This window comes from Megachile rotundata, chromosome 2 (genome assembly GCF_050947335.1).
Source record: "Megachile rotundata isolate GNS110a chromosome 2, iyMegRotu1, whole genome shotgun sequence".
Classification (NCBI taxonomy): domain Eukaryota; kingdom Metazoa; phylum Arthropoda; class Insecta; order Hymenoptera; family Megachilidae; genus Megachile; species Megachile rotundata.
In genome coordinates this window covers 5,938,543-5,960,370 of record NC_134984.1, presented here as the reverse complement: position 1 = coordinate 5,960,370, position 21,828 = coordinate 5,938,543, and the positions used below count along the sequence as shown (strand labels likewise).

General features: G+C 38.3%; 1 protein-coding gene across 1 annotated transcript; it reads left to right on the top strand.

The window, feature by feature from the left end:
• Positions 1 to 1,808: 1,808 nt before the first annotated feature.
• Positions 1,809 to 4,327, top strand: LOC143266641 (uncharacterized). The gene is made up of 2 exons (XM_076542112.1): positions 1,809 to 2,142; positions 2,676 to 4,327. The coding sequence occupies exon 2, from the start codon at positions 2,703 to 2,705 to the stop codon at positions 3,606 to 3,608; it is 906 nt and encodes a 301-aa protein (XP_076398227.1). The 5' UTR covers positions 1,809 to 2,142; positions 2,676 to 2,702; the 3' UTR covers positions 3,609 to 4,327.
• The last annotated feature ends 17,501 nt before the right edge of the window (positions 4,328 to 21,828 follow it).

Here is a 21,828-nt window from a genome sequence, read left to right as displayed (position 1 = left end):
ATATCTATAAAAGTGAAAAATATATCATTCATTGTATCTGAATGTATACACTTATATTTATGTACTCAAGTGTACTAAAATTATATAGAATATATTATGGTATATACATATATGTATACACGGATATACATATCATATATAAACACTTTGAATAGTGACGTGTATGCTATGATTAATAGAAACAATGCGTATGCACACATATATACATACAGGTAGCCCTCCTAGAACGCGGCATCTTATAACACGGTTTCGCTATAACACGATTCATAAATTGCGGAAACCCTCCGACAACACGGCATCCTATAACACGGTTTCGCTCTAACACAATAAGGAAATTGCAAAAACCTTTGTACAACAATGTACTTTTACAGCCGCGGCGAGGCTTGCCGCCTATAAGATATAATATTGCGGAAAGTAGGTATTTCTTTAAAACAAAAGTGTCTCACTTTTCTAAAACAAAAGTGTCTCACGCTGCTGATCGGTTGTTCCGTACGACGGTACATCTGGGTGAGGATTCCGAAAGTTTATTTATGATCGGTTCGGTAGGCAGCCGTTTTTTGAGTTAAAATATTTCAGGTTTTTCCAGTTATTAATTTGACTACATGTCTTGCCATAAATTTAGAGTTAACTTTCGCTCTATCCTCAACGGCCACTTTTCGATCATAAACACGGTTTTTTCCGAAGGGTACTTTAGAAACGATCACGCAAAAATGTTTGTTTTTAATAAATCTTTGGAACGTAACCCCCCTTTTTGTACTGACTCTGGATCTCATACAACACGGTTTCACACAACACGGCACTTTCTAGGAACCTATCTATCGTGTTATAGGAGGGTTACCTGTATATAATGTATGATATATGTGGGATCGTAGGGTGAATAAAACGATCTGAATATGATGATATGGAGTAGTACAATTTATTAATCGTCACGAATGTTTCTCTTACGCTGGCTCAAGCAAGACTGTAATTCACACCGAACATTCGCACGTAATCATAAACGATTGACACGTGACCTGTATGCTCTTTCTCACTCTCTCTCATACTTTCTTTCTCATTCTCTCTCACTCTCTCTCATACCTTCTTCTTACTTTCTGTAATTCTCTCTCATACCCTCTTTCTCACTCTCTCTCACTCTTTCTATCTCTCATCACACAGACACATAATTAGTAATCCCACATGTATGTGTATGCTAAATATTAATACTAAATAACAGCGAGGTTCTGACGTAAGTACCAAATGGTTAGTTTTGGTTCTCTTATAAGAAGGCGTCGGATGTCGAACTGTCTTGCTTTACCAATGACCGAACCATTTACAACTTACTGCACGTAAACGTCAACATCACACAATCGGCATCATTCTTTTCTTTTACGCTCGATTCATAGTAATTATACCGAAATTCATTCACTCTTCCAGCATCCTCGTCTTCCCTACTCCATGGCCAGATCCATGGATCCATGAACATCGTTCCCATTCATAAATCGTTCGAAGACAAAATAGCGACGGCTAATTGACTCCAACAATTCTCCAAAATGCATTGACGTTAACATGTACACATGTGTATATAGGGATATGCATACAGATATATTAAAAAACCCGATAACTATAACGATCAAGGCACGAACCAAGAAATCAAGGAGCATGAGACAAGAATGGAGAGATAAGAAGGAGGAGGGATACAAAACGGAAGGAATCAAAGAAAGCAGGGAAGCAGGCAATCGACAATTGGTTACAAGAAACAGCTACAAATTCCCAAAATGACCCACGCAGAAAGAGGGGAAGCGGGACCGTAGCACAGTGGACAGCAAGGGAAAGATAGGGGAGTAGGAAGTGTGAAAAAATAAGGGAGGGAGCAAGGAGAGCAGAGGGAGCGGAAGCAACGAGCGAACGATGACCTCGAAGCAAGTAATCACCATTCTAACGTGAGCTAGCGAAAGGGAACAACCAAAAGAATAAACCCAGAACCTCAGTACCACAGTACACCAGTGACTCCAGGAGCAGGAAAGAACTCAAGTAGTAGACAAATAATTAATAGATAGTGTACGCTTATTGCTGCATCAAGCGGTCCTAAAATATTGGAGTGAGTTGGAATAGCGGAAATTGCGCACTAATACGTGCAAATAATACCAATCGACAACAAGAACAGTAAGTAAAGACAACATAAAACCAAACAATTAATTAGATTAAACACACTAGTCAAGTAAGCTAAACTAAAATTAATTAATAAAATTATAAAATTATTATTAAATTAATATTATATATCAAATATCAAATTATTAAACTAATATTTACTATTAAATTATTAAATTAATAAACTATTAAACTATAAAATTAGAACAAAATTCCCCTACTACAAATAATTCAAATAATTGCATAATAACTCACACATATAGACACAATATACCCACACACTCGCCAGCCGAAAACCACGTGCATACACGCGCCAACACAGATACCTAACCAAGATTCAATCATCCAAACCAACCCACAGAAAACACTCAACTGAACCTAACCGTGAAATAGCAAACTAACATTAACACTACTTCAACAACACCTTGTACCTAAATCCTAAACTCCAACCAACAAGCATCTAACAAATCATACTCCACTCTATTGGATCTATCGAATCTGTAAACGTCAAACGCAAAGGGAAAATGTCAAATGTCAACTGTCAATAGGAACACCAGCAAGCGAGCCCAACAGAAATGTTCGCCACAAACAATAACAAAGGAGGCAGCATCACGTCAGAAGCTATAGCTAGGATGATGCAAGAAGCGAGGAAGAAGATAGAGAAGATGGAGAAAAGAGAGCAGAACGAGAGACAAGAGGAAGAGAGAAGCAGGGAAGAAACGGCAGATAGAAAGAATAGAAAAAGAAAGGCAAGCGGAGGGATGGGAGCGCTAAAGGCACCGAAGAGAGCAAAGCAGAAAGAACCGGCGGAAAGATCAACGAACAGCAATCGGGGAAACTGGGCTCCGGAGAACGAAAGAGAGGAAGGTGTTCCATACATGGAGGTAACGGAAAATATAGAAAAAATAGAGGGAAATAAAAACAAACGTAGAAAACAAAAGAAGGGAGGGAAAAAAGGTGGAAGCGAATCAGCGGTAGTCAAATATCCAAAGGGAGAATTTACGTACGGACAGGCGTTAATATGGATCAAGAATAGGGTCGGTAAACTTAGAGCATTAGTTAACGATGTAAGAGAGACTAAGGCGAAAGACATTCTTTTCGTGTTCGGAAGCGAACGAGGGGGGCTACGGATCGAAGAATTTGTAGAAATTATAAATCGAGAGGGTAACGGGAAATGGCAAGCCCATATACATCCAGACATAATCGTACATATTAGACTTGGGGACCCCGATCTTTACGAAGAGGAGATATTAGAAGCACTTAATAGCTCCGATATAGGAACTTTTGTAGGACAAGGGGAAATAAGGATTAGGGAAATACAAGGGAAGAAATACTCGTCGAGGAGAATCGCGATCTTGGAGTGCACGAGACGTGCAGCCAAACTGCTCCTACAACAAAATATAAGAGTAACATGGCAGGAGCTCAAACCCTTCATCCCAACAGCGAGAGGAAAGAAGGTTAAAAAGGCAAAAAGAAATTAAGGATAAGACACATGGAAATGTAAGGAATGTAATAATGGAATATGTGGGAATAAACTCAAAGGTTTAAATAAAACACACAAAACAATTTATTTTAAACAAACAAAACGTACACTGGTAACAACAACACTTTTAACTAATTATTAAAGCGGAATTTATATACTCAACCGCTATTTCTATTCATTCTTGTTAATTTTCGCCAACTTTCTCGAAACGTCTTTCGTGTCTGAATTTCGCCCACGAATTGCTGCTTTTTTTCTCCGCGTTTTCTTTGTCTCGCTATCAATTTGTTAATCATATCGATAACTCTCGAACACAACATTCAGAACTATTTACAATCGATTTGATTCCAATTCTCAAATACGATATTCAAAACTATTTACAATCAATTCCACACTCCACACTCGGCCATCCTGCAATGATACCCGCCCCGGGTATCACGTTTTCTAATATTTGCAACTCGATTCATTAATGCATTTAAGAGTGAGAGGAAAGAAGATTAAAAAGGCAATAAGAAATTAAGGGTAAGATACATGGAAATATAAGGAATGTAATAATCGAATATAGGATTAATTAGCATGTAATTAGAAACTAAACTAAATGTGTAGATGTAAGAAAGCGACAAACAAGATAGACAATAAGTAAACCAACCGCACACTCTGTATAACATATAACATGTACATAGAGCACAAGCAATAAAAGACATACGTTGAAAGCGCAAATATAGTAATCATAATGATAGTCAAGTTAAGCAAATACAAATAGAAATAAAAATAGAAGCAACAGACAAATAAATAAAAGAAATGCATACCGCGAATTATATCAACCTTACCAACGCAAATAACTCAACGCGGAAGATTAAACGGAAACACTCACATCAAACGAATAAACAATTAATAACCAAAGCAGTCGAAGCTTAAATACTAAAACCGAACCCGGACAAATCTCAAAATCCAAAATCCTGAAGTCAGAAACCAAAGATCAAGTTTAGAATAAATATAAATAATCTTAAAAGCAAAACCCAAATCACAAAACACAACAAACACAAGACATGTGAAGACTTGCGTCGCGCTTTATATTATTTGCGCCATTTGTATTCTATTGTTTTTAACCGACTTCGAAAAAGGAGGAGGTTACTCAATTCGATCAGTATATATTTTTTTTTTTTTTTTTTATTATTATTATTATTATTTTCTATGTGTGCCCGCCGATTACGCCTAGCTGGATGCACCAATCGGAACGAAACCTTTTGCATCTGGTAGGTGCTGACTCCCCATTGGTACCATTATCAAAAAATTTTTCATTTTTTAATTGCAAAGTGTTCTTATTGCAAAAAAACCGGCAACTTTTGAAATAAACTTTTCTCGATTTTAGTGCGCTTTTAATATCTCATCACGGACATGATTCTGAACAATTTTGTTCATATACAAATTTCGCGGAAAGCTTTAGTTTTCGAGATATTAGTGAAAACTTGTTGAAAATTTTTGAAATCAACTTTGGACGATTTTAATGTCCTTTTAATATGTTATCAGGGGCACGATTCTGAACAACTTTTTCCTTATCCGCAATTAAGGGGAAGTTTTAGTTTTTGAGTTATTAGCGAAAAACTATTGTTACTAATATATCGAATTCTGCGTACGCCTTCGTGTCTCTGGTGGTGTATGAGTCAACATGCAGTCGCCGATTTTCTACTGTTTCTACAAACACGTCTTGTCGGCCGAAAATCAGTATACATGTATAATAACTATTGTTATTGCAAAATCCTATTCTTTGGTATTGTTATGTAAGAAATGTCTCACAGTATCCTATACAATTCTCCCCATTCCACTAAAAAGCGTGAAATAAAATAATTTTAAGAAAAAAAATACGCCGACTTCGAAATGCACTAAAAAGTATAAAATAATTTCTGTTTCCTAATGAAGTAATTTCTATTTCATTCAATCATACAATTACGTAACAGATATGAATGGAACCTATTTACTCGTTAGGTAGCATATTAAATGCATTTCAACCTTTTCGGAGGCGGCGCAAAATTAAGAATACCTCAGTATTTTCGCCTCCGAAAAGGTTGAAATGCATTTAATATGCTACCTAACGAGTAAATAGGTTTCATTCATATCTGTTACGTAATTGTATGATTGAATGAAATAGAAATTACTTCATTAGGAAACAAAAATTATTTTATACTTTTTAGTGCATTTCGAAGTCGGCGTATTTTTTTTCTTAAAATTATTTTATTTGTACGAAATACATGTAATATTTGAGTTGGCAGCAGTGGGAGACAAAAGAATAAACGAAGAGTTTTCATCGTGGCGTGGCGCGTGGTGCGATGCACACGTGTATTTTGTAATACGTTAATATTAAAATTATATTACAAGTGAAAGATAGATATATTATTAATTAAAACCCAACAAGACACGCGATAGAACAATCACGGTCCAGTAAAATGAGACTATAGAACCGGGTAGAATAGAGACATAGCATCACTGTAACATAGCACATGGGTATTTAGTCGAACGAAGCAGAGAGGAAATCGAATTAAATAGAGTAAGAACATTGCACTAGTGCGCAAGGAAACGTGGAAAACAGGAACGACAAACATCAACACTGACAACACATAGGAAAGACTAACACAGCGGCACAAACATACACTCATAAGCATACACCCCTCTTTATTCCCTTCGCGCGACTAGAAATTGCGACAGACGATAACAGTGAACACGCATTGGAAGACACCAAAATTACACGTAAAATACAGGAAAACGGAACGCAACAGAACGATAGCGTAACATAAAAACTTCCCGATGCCTTAACATGAAATAACGAACTGAAGAGAGAAGGGGGTTCCGCCGCGAGGCACAAACACGCGATCGCTGCACACAAGTAAAACAGAATGAACAACGCAAAAGCAGTGGCAGTAGCAAACAGCTGACATGACAATAGTAGAAACAATAAAGCTCCAACCCAAGATCTTGTATTTTTGATAAGTAAATAACAACCCACAATCTGGAACAACTGCAAAAACAAGCAGACCTTAAGAGTAGGACAAATATCAGGAGCACAGCGGGCATTAAGAGCGGGCATTAGGATGAGGGAACAGACAACACCTTAAGTCAAGGGTCGGCAACCTTTTGAGTCGGAAGAGTCAAACATTACAATTTACAAAATTTCAAAATTTTTAAAGAGCCTCAAAATTTGTTCTTGGCAACAATAAAGAGTACTCGCATAAATAAAGTTTTTTGATAATAAAAGACTAATCTATTTATTCATAAGAAAAACATCCGACGACGGCGTCATTCAAGAACTTCCGACGGACTGACGATAGTGACGACGTGTGTCACGGGGGAGGAGTGCGGTGAAAAGCGAGTACAAGTGGCTGAGAGATAGAATCGGTGCCTAATCTTCGTTAATCGATTCAGAACGACTTCTAAATGCTTTTTTTTTTGATAAAATAAATAATATTTGCGTATAGAACTAAAGAGCCGCAGCTTCACACTCAAAGAGCCAAAAATGATAATACAGGGATAAATATCGAGATAAATGAATATTTATTCGATACGAGTTAGATATACATACACTTATATACGCTGCGCGCAGTGCACAGGAATACTAGAAAACATAGAAATACAGAAAACAGAAGTAAAACACAGAAACCACTTCCGCAACGCAAACACAGATAAAGTGCGTAAGAAGTAAGACAGAATCAGGGTAGTAAGAATAATATAATATAATTTAACTTGATAAAACAGATTGAAGGGTAAATAAACTCAAAACTCAATTCAAACTTAAGAGCGATTCACATAATAATAAAGAGAAATACAAATAATAAGCAATTGGAACGCATACCAACAAACCGAACAACAAATCGCGATGAAAACTTAATTAACAATTAACTATTGATTCAAGACAAATCCAAAAGATGGCCATTCGGGTCTAGTCCGGGTGAAAATGAAATGGTAAATGGAAAATTGGTCAAAAGAAAACGGTTAACTGAGCTATATACAGGAATATGGTAACAGTGAAATCCTACACGCGCATATATCACGCCGAATCACCAAATCTTAACACACTCCATACGCTCCCCCATACGCGAACAAGTTTCGGTAACAGGACGCTAGAGAAACCCAAACGCGAATCTTCGCGCGAAATTCTCTCTCACACACACATACACGCAATTCTCTGCGGAAAGATAAATGCATACACTAATCTATAGAATATGTGTACATGTGTGTGAGCGCGTGTAGGCGTATACATGTGTGCACATATGTATATGTGTACGTATTTGTGTACGCGCGCGTGTGGATATACCGCACTCCCCGCAAAATTAACCAGCAGCCCCATAGAAGGCTATCCAAATCCCCAGCGTCAATCTATACTGGAAAACTGCAAACGCTCCAGTTCCTACTCCAACTCCCAAGCAACACGAAAATTTCCAACTTCAACTCGCAATCCTTATCCAGCCGTAACAAACGCAGGTGAACAGGAAACGGGAGACATCGACGATAAGAACACCGCTGAAAATAAATAAATGAATAAATAAATATAAAATACAATTAATAAAACGGGTAACGAGTAATGGCTTACGATAGAGCAGAATAGAACAGACAATCAAATAAAGAAACAGAATAGAAACAGAGATTAGCTAAACGTTACACAATCCAACTCAATTAAACTTAACTTGAATTAAAACAACATAGTAAAACAAGTCAAGGGTCAAGTTAAAGGGCAAATAAACTAAACAAAATAGGTGAACTGAACTCAAAACAAACAAGTAATCAATAAATTAATAGATAAATAAATCAAATTAAACAAACAAATTATATCAAACAGATAAATAGATGGGAAACACACTTTTAAAACAACAAATTAGGGAACTAGCAAGTGGAAACGAACTTAGTAAAGAACAGGAAACTTACGTGATAAATGCATTGCTCCTGCAAGGAAATCATCAATAACGGAAGACGGGATAAGTGGGTGAAGTTAGAGCAAAGAGAAAAGAAGGCTCTGCGACATGACTCTTTCCACGCCAAGGCGACAGAGCCCTACCTCCCCCCTCCTCCAAGGGAAGTCCGGTGTAAGATCCATTCGTATTGCCTCCAACTCTTCGTGGCGCCGCTGCAACATTCTTGAGAAAACCGTTTCGCTCCTCTTAACTCCCTAGAGAAGCGAGGGCACTGACCCACAAGAAGACGCGACGCAAAAGCGTGGTGTGGTAACCAGGCGATCTGGGGAAGGATGTGGAAAAGGAAATAGCAACATCAACAAAGCAGCGAAAGACCAAATAAGTAGGAAATAACAAGGAAGAGCAAGTAACGAGGACGACAAACAGAACAAAACAAAGCAAATCAAGTGAAACTAGGACACAAATAAAGAAACTAAAGGAAAAGGAAAAGGGAAACGAGCGCACGTATAACCGCGAAAACAGTGCCCAAGCACCACACCACTCGACACCACGTTTATACGACCACAGAAGTAAACAAAAGTACAAAGAAACAATACCGGAGGGTAATGGAAACAGAAACTTAACACGAAATCACATCAAATGATTCGGTAGCACGTCATATACAACCATCCTCGCCCGCTCTAGTTAAACCTCTAGTAGTATGCTCTAATTCGCCTTACACAAACTCTATCAACATCAATCTTCACTTTCTAATAGATTAATTTACAGCGCAAACAAGACGTCTCTCTTCTTCTCACTGCCTCTTTCTCTTACAGCAAATTCTTTACAGCAAAATTCTGACAGCACCACAGCAACCAAATTCCTTAACAATTCTAAAATTTCAGCCCTTCAGCTTTTCAGCTTTTAAGCTCTTCAGCCTGTCAACTACGCAATACTACTACTCAACTTCACGGCCTCAACATTACAACACATGTCACTCTGCAATTCAGCACACCTCTCTCACAACAACGAAAGAAATACAAGCCGAAGTGGAATAACACAATCTAACGCAAGCAACGAAGAAATCAAAGCAAAAGCACTAAATGGCGCACAACCAAAAAGCAGCAGCGGGGCAGACCAAGTAAAATCAATCAGACCAACAAAGACAAGGCAACCGGTTTAACATCAGCAAACAGGCGGTACAATACGTGATACAATTTATGCAAGCGAAGCACAAGAATCAAGAGACATAATTTTCCACAGAACGCTGTACTATGTCCTTAATGGACATAACGAGTTCCACGAAGTCAAAGATAGCACGAGAAGCAGACAAATCACTCGAAAGGACGGAGATGAAATTATCCGGAGGTAAAACCCCAACACGAGTATACAAAGCTAAACGTTCGGATTGCCAACGCTCACAGGAGAAGAGAATATGGTCGGCATTGTCTACGACATCATGAGTGCAATACCAACAACGAGAAGAAGAATAGCGACCAATATGACATAAACAACTGACGAAACAGCCATGATCCGTTAAAACCTGAGTCAGATGAAAAGGAAATCAAATGGCAAAGAAAGAAAACAATAAACAAACAAGAAGTCAAACTGCAAGCCGCGCAGCAAGACGACAACAGGCACTGGACGAGAGAAATATTCGTGACAAGGCAAACAAGTGTACATCGAAGATCAATCAACGCACTCATTGAAGATTGACACACACCTTCAACGCGTTGAGCGATGACTAACGCGCCTACACACACATCTACACACACACACACACACACAAATGAAATGGGCGCATCAAGAGGCCAAACCCTCTAGCGAGTGCACCACTTTCTCTTTTACCAACATCACATACTTTACAAAATAATGGATAGCGCGGCGATGGGACTCGTTACCGAGAAGGACTGACACAAAGTTTGAAGGAGAAAGGGGACCAACAATGGAATAAAGGGAAGTACGTTTAGGGTGCCAGCACGCGCAGGAAAACAAAGTATGATAAGCATCATCTTCTACGCTGGCGGAACAAAACCAGCACAGGGGAGAAGAGGCATGACCAATACGATGGAGATAGCTGACAAAACAGCCGTGACCAGTCAGAACCTGGGTTATATGAAAATTTAACACACGAGGACCACCAGATTCGATCCAGAAGGATAAATCTGGGATCAGGCGACGAGTCCACTCACCGGTGGGACAATTCTCCCAAGATGCCTGCCAATCTCGACGCATGAGAAGGTCAATGGTACGAGGAGCATCCAGACCATCGGTGAGAGGATCCAACTGAAAACACACTGTACGGAAATGAATTAGGAACTCCCAGGGAATGCAACCAGACAACACACATAGAACAGCGGTAGACACAGTACGATAACTACGACACACACGAATAAGACCGACGCGCTGGGTAGAGTGGAGACGGGCAACGATGCTAGAATAACTCACAGCCTCGAACCAAACTGGAGTACCATAAAGGACAATGGACTCAACGATTCGGTAATATAAAAGGCGACTAGTATAACCGTGACCACGGAGATAGGGAAGCATACAAGAGAGACGTTTTGCGAATTCCATGGCCTTGGAACAAACCCTATCAATGTGATGGTCGTAAAGACGACTGTTGCCGAAGAGAACACCCAAGTAGCGAACGAAAGGGGAAATACGAAAGGTATCAGCACCATAAGTAAAAGATGGACCGAGGTGAACGCGCTGACCGGTCAGGAGAATGGCCTCAGTCTTATGAGCGGCCAATACCAAACCCTGAGAAACATACCAGGAATCTAGAATGCGGAGACACTCTTCGGCAAGCAAACGCAATCGATCGAGCGAACGGGCAATTAGAACAAGACCCATATCATCCGTGAAACCGACAGTGATCGCATTACTGGGGAGGGAGAGACCCAACACGGCGCTGTATACAAGGATCCAAAGGAATGGACCCAGCACGGAGCCTTGGGGCACTCCAGCGAAGACCGGAACCTCAACCCAGGAACCATCAAGCAAGTAAGTACCCACGCGACGAGAGGAAATATAACTAGAAAGAATGCGGATCAGGGAAGGAGGGAAACCACGGGATATTGCAAGACGAAGAACATTGTCCCACAACAAAGTGTTGAAGCCATTCTTCACGTCCAAGGTAATCAAAAGACAATTTCTATTAGTGCTTCGAGCACGATCCCATTCGCTAGTTACGACACGCATCGCTTGCAAAGTCGATCTATTCGCAACGAAACCAAGTTGGCGAGGGCAGAATCCGCCAGACGCGCGCACAGCCTCCACAAGACGCTCGCGAATGCAGTACTCGAAACACTTACTCAAATGAGGTAACATACACAAAGGACGAAGATCACTAACGGATTTACAGGGTTTACCGGCCTTTGGAATCAAGACCAAACGGGCGCTCTTCCAGACGGGAGGGAAATAACCCTGCAAATAGCAGGAATTAAAAAGTTTGGTCACCCACGGGAGGGCAGTCTTCCCTAAAACATGAAGAGCCTCACCGGTCATGCCGTCTGGACCAGCAGCTTTTTTGGAACCGATACGGAAAAGAGAACAGGCTACGGTAAGAGGATCTATCGGAAGATCTTCACCGTCACTGGTTATAAAAGAGTTGAAAGCGTATAAAGTAGACGGATCAGGAGCACGAAAGACAGAATGATGTGATGGGGTCGCGACAACAGACGACACAGCAACATTTGAACTCAGACTATCAGCCAGGACATCGGAAGTAGCGGTATTTGCATGTGAACCCAACACGGGCAAAGCAGAAGGAGATGAAGGGGGGGAACAGACGAAAAGAGCGCTCATGGCGCGATGAAACTCTTCACGGTCAAGGGTGACGGGGGGTTGTGAACCACGTAGCTGAAAGCTTTCCTTCTTACTACGCTTTATAAGTGACTTCAAGGAGTTACGAGCCAACACATATATAGGGCGAACAATCTCGTTAGCTAACGCAGGATCGCGGGAACGCGTATGATTATAGAAACTACGAGCCCTATTAGCTTCGCGACGAAGCGAAGCGATCTCCTGGCTCCACCAGGGTGCATTACGGCGCCTCTTCGCCCGAGGCGAAAGAATTGAGCGAACAGAGTCGAAAATGAGCTGCAGTTCGGACAACTGGAAATCAATGTCATCGCAGGAAAACAGAGAAGAGGAAACATCGCAGGAACCAAAACGAGACGCCACGGCGCCTGACCAAGCGTTCATATCGACAGCGCCATAACGAGGGGTCCACGCGGATTCTAGGGACGAAGAGGTACGCTTGAGAGACGGAGAAAAATCATGGAAAACATACGAATGGTCGGAACCAGTAAAATCGGGAAGCACAAAGGAACGAGACACTCGGGAATGAAGAGACAATGAACAAGCTAGAAAATCAATGCGTGATGAAGGACCTCGGCGAAAAGAGCCACCGGTGCTCTTAACGGGCTTTAAGCCGAGCTTGGACAAGAAAAACTCAAGCGAACGACCGCGCGAGTCCAGTGAAACGGATCCCCAGGAAGGAGAACGTGCGTTAAAATCGCCACAAATCACTAAAGGCTTGGAAAAACCTTGGACAGACAGTGACATATTATTGATAATCTGATCGAATTCAAATGAGGACAAATTAGGAGAAAGGTAACAGGAAATAAGGAAGAAATCGTGAGTTTCCGCGATAACAAAGCCACGACCACTCCCTGCACAATTCACGATACCGAAATCGGAAGTGGAAGAGGGACGAAACCAGATCGCGCAGGTCGAGTCGGAACTTACAAACCACTCGCTTCTAATTTGATAGGGTTCGCAGATGCACACGAAGTCGACTCTTCGTTCTGCGGAAAACTGCCATAGCAAATCTTGCGCAAGACGGCAGTTGTCGAGATTAATCTGCAGAACGGAGAAGAATGCCATGACGACGGTCTGGAACCTAAAACAATACACGAGGTTAAGCGGGGAAAATCAGGTAAATCAGTCAGATTCAAATAAAACAAGTCCAGTGAAACCAGCCAAACCGAGGACACCAAGCCAACAAACGGGTTTAAACAGGCTAGACCAGCAGGTAAGAAAATTGAAAAGAAAATCGAAACGGGTACAGAAAGAATGAATGAACGAGAAAGGGAATAGGGGACAAGACCGCGCTAGTGTTATGTTTGGACGCGGAGACAGATACGAGGAAATAGCATGAATGAAGACAGGTATGACAACAAAGAAATAAACATGGAAATGGTCCGGAGCAGAAGAAAAGGCGGTAGATAAATGGACAGAAAAAACGAATGAATGAATGAACGAATAAAGCAAACAGCGGTAAAACCCCAACATGGTTACTAGCTACTAGCGACAAATTAATACTAAACCAAACATGAGCGCAGGTTGAGTTCAAAATCAAACAAATGAGGAAACACAAACCCGAAACTCGAAGTAAGACAAATCTCGACAACAATACACACAGGAACCCGCACGTCCAGCAGCAGCGAATAAACAAAATGGACAAACTCAATTAAATTAATTAATTAAATCAATTAAATTAAAGCACAAAATAACTAAATTACAGCAAATTTAATTAAAACAAATTGAGGCAGAAAATACAAGCAGACGCACGAGACAAAGACAACAGGAAACAGTAGATACAAAAAAAGCACAGGCACCAATACACAAAATAAGAATACAAACGCAAATCACACTCTGTAAACGCATACGAAGCAGCACAATACAATGCAAACTAAATTAAGAAAGATGAAAGAGACGTAGATACTAACCTTATCAACAGTTTTATACAATTTTGTAGAATGCGCAAATGCAAAACAGAAGAGGGGGGCGCCAAGAAAAATGGACGTTAGCCTCACGAACGCCCAAAACTCAGCGAAACACTCACGATGATTGCGATATTCTTAGCTACTTCAGCTAGGTACAGTCTTTCGAGCCACAGATCTATGGACGCACCGGAGCCACAAGAACTAGTGAAGCTGCGAGGCTGAAAATAAAAAGGAAATTAGAAATCACAAATCGCAAAATTATAAAAGCTATAACCGCAAATCTACAAGCAATTCACACACACAATGCAAGTGCATCAAACACAGTGCGCGTGAAACACACAAAACATAGAAACTTTTGCAACATAAACAAGTGTAACCAAACGTTCAAATAAAACAGGCAAGAAACAAACCAAATAGATAAAAGAACTGCAGGGATCTTAGTGACAGGGGTTTATAACTCAATGACTCGTTTTAGAAAACAAAAGTATTTAATATAAAAAAAAAAACAACAAATTCAGACACGACTTTACTCTTCAATCTCTCACGCTCGACTCTTTAATTCATTCTGACTCCACGATACACTGTCTCTCCCCAATTCAATCATACACGCATTCCTATTACGACGAACTGTTACCCGATCCAAACACTCTTCATTCACACTGCAATCGGTCCAAACACTCTTCACGCACCTCGCTTGATCTACACCGCACAAATGTTCTTATCTCGCACCCCACAGAACGAATAAATAATAGGGAAATGCACCAATAAATAAATAAAAAAATAAAGTCAAAAAGGAATAAAACAAGCAAACGCGGTATAAATAAACCTTATAACTTCTAACCAACTTACCGGCAACTCAAAGGAAACAGCAGCAGGCTTACGCAACGAAATAATATACCAAAAACACCTCAATAATCAATAATATTAAATGCAATCCGCAAATAATAACCAAGTTCAAACCTAGAGAACAGATAAATCAAATCAAATTGAAATAAATTAATCAAATTAAACTAAATTAAAATCAAATTTTGAATAAATAAGCAAATAAAATGGAATAGGAGAAAAGTGAAACTTACCACAGATAAACGTGGAAAACTCACTAACACCTCGCTTATATTGGTGTAAAGTGGCGCAAAATCGCCGTATGACGAAGCACACAAAAGAACACAAACAGGTCAGAAGGTGCTGAAGGCGATACTGGTCAGCAAGGCAATGAACCTCCCGCGAGGAAACGCGCCAGAACCAGGTACACGGCGGAAGCGGCCAAACGGAAATAACGGTAGGCAGTAGGAAAACTCGACCAGGGAAGCGGACGAAATAAGGCAGCGCCGCGGACGGCGTATGCGCCAAAACAAAAACCTCACCATCCAGCTGCAGTGAACAAAACTAAAAAAATAATTTTAAGAAAAAAAATACGACGACTTCGAAATGCACTAAAAAGTATAAAATAATTTCTATTTCTTAATGAAGTAATTTCTATTTCATTCAATCATACAATTACGTAACAGATATGAATGAAACCTATTTACTCGTTAGGTAGCATATTAAATGCATTTCAACCTTTTCGGAGGCGGCGCAAAATTAAGAATACCTCAGTATTTTCGCCTCCGAAAAGGTTGAAATGCATTTAATATGCTACCTAACGAGTAAATAGGTTTCATTCATATCTGTTACGTAATTGTATGATTGAATGAAATAGAAATTACTTCATTAGGAAATAGAAATTATTTTATACTTTTTAGTGCATTTCGAAGTCGGCCTATTTTTTTTCTTAAAATTATTTTATTTCTCGCTTTTTAGTGGAATGGGGAGAATTGTATAGGATACTGTGAGACATTTCTTACATAACAATACCAAAGAATAGGATTTTGCAATAACAATAGTTATTATACATGTATACTGATTTTCGGCTGACAAGACGTGTTTGTAGAAACAGTAGAAAATCGGCGACAGCATGTTGACTCATACACCACCAGAGACACGAAAGCATACGCAGAATTCAATATATTACTAACAATAGTTTTTCGCTAATAACTCGAAAACTAAAGTTTCCCCCTAATTGCGGATAAGGAAAAAGTTGTTCAGAATCGTGCGCCTGATAACATATTAAAAGGACATTAAAATCGTCCAAAGTTGATTTCAAAACTTTTCAACAATTTTTCGCTAATATCTCGAAAACTAAAGCTTTCCGCAAAATTTGTAGACGAACAAAATTGTTCAGAATCATGTCCGTGATGAGATATTAAAAGCGCACTAAAATCGAGAAAAGTTTATTTCAAAAGTTGCCGGTTTTTTTGCAATAACAACACTTTGCAATTAAAAAATGAAAAATTTTTTGATAATGGTACCAATGGGGAGTCAGAACCTACCAGATGCAAAAGGTTTCGTTCTGATCGGTCCATCCAGCTAGGCGTAATCGGCGGGCACACATAGAAAAAAAAAAAAAAAAAAATATACTGATTGAATTGAGTAACCTTCTCCTTTTTCGAAGTCGGTTAACTAGAGGATACGTGTTTTTGGAATTTGTTGTTTGTAGCAATGTTTATTAGATATATAATTTGAAATTACCTCCTGTGAAGAGGGGCAATTAGCATTTTTATTAAAAATATCATTATTTTTACAATCTTTTACGATATTTTAGACATTTTATACCTCTTCATATGCCGTTAATTGATTTCTGAATAATTATTGTAAGCGTCGCAGGTATGAGTGTGACGCGTTTATAATCACCGTCGCAAGGAACACAGGTTTTTATGGACAATACTGCTTTTACACTTTTACAGGCGTAAAGTTTTCAATCTAAATAAAATATTTAGAACTTTTGGAAATATTGGGGTTTTTTAAGAAACTAAAAAAATAGAATTAAATTAAATTATTTTTTAACAATATTGGAAATCTAATTGAATTTTGACCTTGCTCTGGGTCTTGAAGTCAATGACAAGCCCGGCCTATTTGAAGTGTCAGGTCACCTTTTAAACCAAATTTAAATGTTTTAATTTTTCCAAAATTCTAAAAGTCCGAATTCTGGAATCGCATATTTGTCATGAACTGACTATAATCTTGCCTTTAATTTCTTTTCCAACTTTGAGCGTGACTCTGCCGGGATTCGACCTTGACGTAACTCTAAGACTGATTCGGATATCGAGTATGCCCCAACCTTAGTCTTTTGACGTAACATCGATCCTAGGCTAAATTTGATTCTGACATCGACTATGTTGCTAACTTAATCGCGATTTAAATCGGATTCTCACCTAGCTTTTGATCTTCAGTCTGGTGTTTGATTTCAGTGTTAACCTTGGACATATTTTTGATTTTGTCCTAAATTCAAATCATACCTCTGACCATTACTTCGACACGAAATTCACTTCGATTATGAATTATATGACAACCCTGGTTTTAACCCTAAATTTCTAAACTTCCTTTAATATGAATTTAAATTCAAACTCTAAAATTTTACAAATCCTAAAATTTGAAATTTGAACATTGGTTGTGATCCTGGTCTTAATCCCAAGCTAGAATCGTGGTTTTGACTGTGACAGTAATTTTGACCTTGAGTTTGATCTAAAATTAATTGAAATTCTAATTAAAAATTTAAATAAAATTTTGACCCCATTTTGGATCTTGACGTCAATGACGACACCGACTTATTTAACGTTTCAGATCATTTTTTGAATTAAATTTAAACTTTAGAAAATTTTACCAAATTTCTAAAATCCCTAAATTTTTGAATCACATATTGGTCATGAACCGACTATAATGTTGCCCTTAATCTCGACTGTGATTTTGATCGTGATTCTGGATTAAATTTTGATTCTGATGTCGACCTTGATGCTGATTTAATCACGATTTAAATCCGATTCTCATTTAGATTCTGATACTGATCCGGGTTCTGACTTTGATAATGGCTCTGAACTTGACTCTGATTTTGACTCAAATTCTAATTGCAGCATTGACTTGGACCTGACCCGTACTTTACCTTGAGGGAGACTTCCATGACGATCCCGGTTTTAACCCTAATTTTAAAACTTCCCTCGAATTAACCTAGAATTCTGAGATCTTTCCAAGCCCTCTAAAAAATTTCAATTTAAAAATTTCGATTGTAAATGTGGCCTAAATCACAATTTAATTTTTAGTACTGATTGTAATGTGATTTTGATTCTGATCCAAACTTCAATTAAAATTCTAATCCTGACCCTTATTTTGGTTTCAATGTCAATTTTGGTTCTCATTGAAATTTCGGATCACCTACTGAATCAAAATCAAATTCTTGAAATCTAAAATGCTCAAATCTAAAATTCTTATTGTAGCAGCTAGTCATAAATTTATAAATTTGTAAATGGCATCAAAGGTGCCAAACGACTAGCACGGTTTATGACATGGACGACAAGGGAACTGTTTTTGAGAAAACCGTTTTAGAATTTTTAGTGAAAGCATGACCGTACTTAGATTTTGGTTACGGCCTCAATAGTAAAACGCTTAGTGTCATAAACCCTGGGTTTCCCCAAAGGTCTTCATCGAGAGGTTAAGCGACCATCGGCTGGTCACGTAGCTGATTTAAGGCCCAGCGAAATTCCGCTGCATTGCCACCTTCGCCAGCAAACGCTATCCCCGTCATATCGAACCCCCGCTTCAAGGAAGCGTGCTACATAAGATTTCTATAATTAGTTAACTCCACCTTGTCGGGGGTTAAAACACCATGTAAGTGTTAAAAGAAGAAGCTCGATCGCAAGAGATTCAGATATAGAGTCAGAAAAAGTCTTGCAAGTTTCTAAATGAGATAACGACGTGCGCTCCCAATAAAGATACACAGAAAACGTAACTCACTCTGCTAGTAATTTATTTACCATATACGCATCTCTAAATTACATTCTGAAATTTATATTGTATCACAACTCTAACCTGACTACAGTCTTGACCTTAATTTTGATCTGATTTTGATCATGACTTTATTTGGAGTTTGACCTTGACTTAACTTTGAGGCTGATTCGGATCTTGAGTATACTCTAACTCTAACACTATGACGCAACATCGATTCAGAACTAAAGCTTGATTCTGACGGCGGTTCTGACGCTGATAGGATTACAATTTACATCTGACTCTCAATTAAAACTTCTGATTATGGTTTCTGACCCCGATACTGATTTTGACCTTGATTTTGATCTTGACCTAAGTTTTAACTACAGATCTGACTTTGAGTCTGATCCGAATTTTACTTTGATTCTCCTAATTTTAATCCTAAATTTGAAAATTCCTTTAATTTAAATTTTTAATTTCTCGAAAACCCCCAAAACCTAAAATTTGAAATTTCAAATTCTGACTGTGATTTTGACACCAATTTCAAATCTGATTCCAAGCTGACTTTGGCTGGATGATGACTCTGACCTAAATGCTAACTATAGTTCTGACCTTGATCTTAATCCTAATCTTACTTCGATTTTAACTTCAATGTCTACCCTGGTCTAACCCTAAATTCAAGTCCCTTTCAATGTAAATTGTTAATTTTTAATTTTTTAAATTTTTATAAACTTCAATTCATTAATTCTAAATGTAAATCTTTGATCGTGACTCTGACTTTAACCCTAAACTTAATTTTGATTTGACCTGATTCTGAGCCTGATTTGATTTTAACTCAAATTTTGATCCTAAATATGTTTGATTCTGACTCCAATGCCGATACTTGTTTTAATTCTATTGGCCTAACGTCTTCAAAACTTAAACTCTGAATTCTTGAAGGTTCTTAAGTTTTAAATTTTCACAATTAAAAATTCCTAATTATGGTCCTGATTCTAAAATTAAATTTAAATTTTAACATTAAGTTTGAATATGATTTTGACCTAAATTTAACGATGATTCTGATTTTGACTTCGATTATGCCCTGATTTTAGTATTAATTGGTTCTACTTAAATCTCGATGCAGAGGTAAATCTCAATCACGACTATAGCTTCCTAATTGTAAATTGAACAGTGATATAACGCAACCCTAATTATAAAATTCCACATATGACTATGATTTATGATGGCATCGGTTTTAACATCAAATCAATCCAGATTCGAGCGTAATCTACACTTTGACTTACAAGTGTAATAGGTCAGGGTCCGAGTATAAAGAAAAACTTAAGAAAACACTAATTAATTGCAACCATAAAGATATTTATTTCTTTAGCACATAAATCACATCTACTCGCTACCTTACGACGCTAAGGATGAACGATGACTCTCACGACTGTTGGACGTCGCGTCGCCGGGCGGCAACGTCGTTGCCCGATTTTCTTTTCTTTTAACGATCACTCCACTCTGAAATATTCCATCGACTAAAATATTATTCGTTATGCGAAAACAATAAGAGATAAAAGAATTTAAATGTGATTTACCGATTGAGCCACAAATTATCCTGCTTAGAAGAAACTGGATCATTTTACCGATTGGAATTATAATATTTCCAACCATTCGGTAGCTGATGTCAATCAGCTGTTAACATGGAGAACATGGAATCAATGAACTCTCGACACGATTACTTTCACTTTTTCGCTTTAACGCCTTGAGCGACAAATTTATAAACACGCATGAAATTTGTTAAAAATGGTAATTAATTGTAATTTTATTCTCAACAAAGCTATTCGATTGCTCTGACAATATTTAATTATTTTTTTGTACATATAACTTATAGTGTTTAATAATATCATTTATCATTATATAATTAAAATTGTTCTTTATGACATTATTGGTTAACTGAAATAAATATATGATATTATCCAAATACAGGTGGTATGGCGATAAATATGTTAAAACTGTTTGGTATGATGGCTTCGAAAGGAGTTGATTTTTCTAATTATTACACTCTCTTCAATAAATATACAATATTTCTTTTTTTGTCAACCCTACACTTGAATTTGTTTAAACGATTATTCTCTATATTGAATAACACTCCCTCACAAATTTTATTTGTTTCCGAATTTTGTAATCTTCGCTATATAATGTTATCCCCGAAATCGAGCGATACGGGTACAAATTCGATGTGTTATTAATAACAATTCAAAAAAGAATTGACAATACTATGTAATGAAAAAGGAGACCTAAAGTTTAATGTACGTAAAAGCAGACAATGTACGCGCGTGATTTATAACTACACATCCCTCCCACCTACAAGCATGCGACAAAAACGAAAGATACAATGGTTTAGCAACATATGTACATAAATTAATAGAATCATTTATAAAGTGCTGATCCGAACGTGCGACGGAATACAATACGCGAGGATTTCGTAGGTAGTTTATGATGGGTCCAAGTCTAACAATTATTTTTGAAAGACAAATTTTAGCCATCGCCGGCAATTTAGTTTTACATTTTTTCGAACAATACCTTTAGAATTTCTAACTTTCATTTCGTCTTCAATAACTACTCTATCATAAACGGGGTTTTTCGCGAAGGGTCATCGAGGTCGGGCCTCGGTTCTTTCCTAGCTTTAGTTTTACATTTTAGGACAACGTGCGTGTCACCTGAAAGGAAAAACACCGGCGTTGCCGACCTTTGAGATCCTCCCTTACTCATCGGTATTTTTTCCACCCTCCTCCAAAAAAGGTGCGCTCAGGGCGCAAGAGAGGGTGGA

Bases quoted from the DNA above. Each gene is read 5' to 3' on its own strand.
- LOC143266641 (XM_076542112.1), top strand. From the start codon at position 2,703: ATGTTCGCCACAAACAATAACAAAGGAGGCAGCATCACGTCAGAAGCT.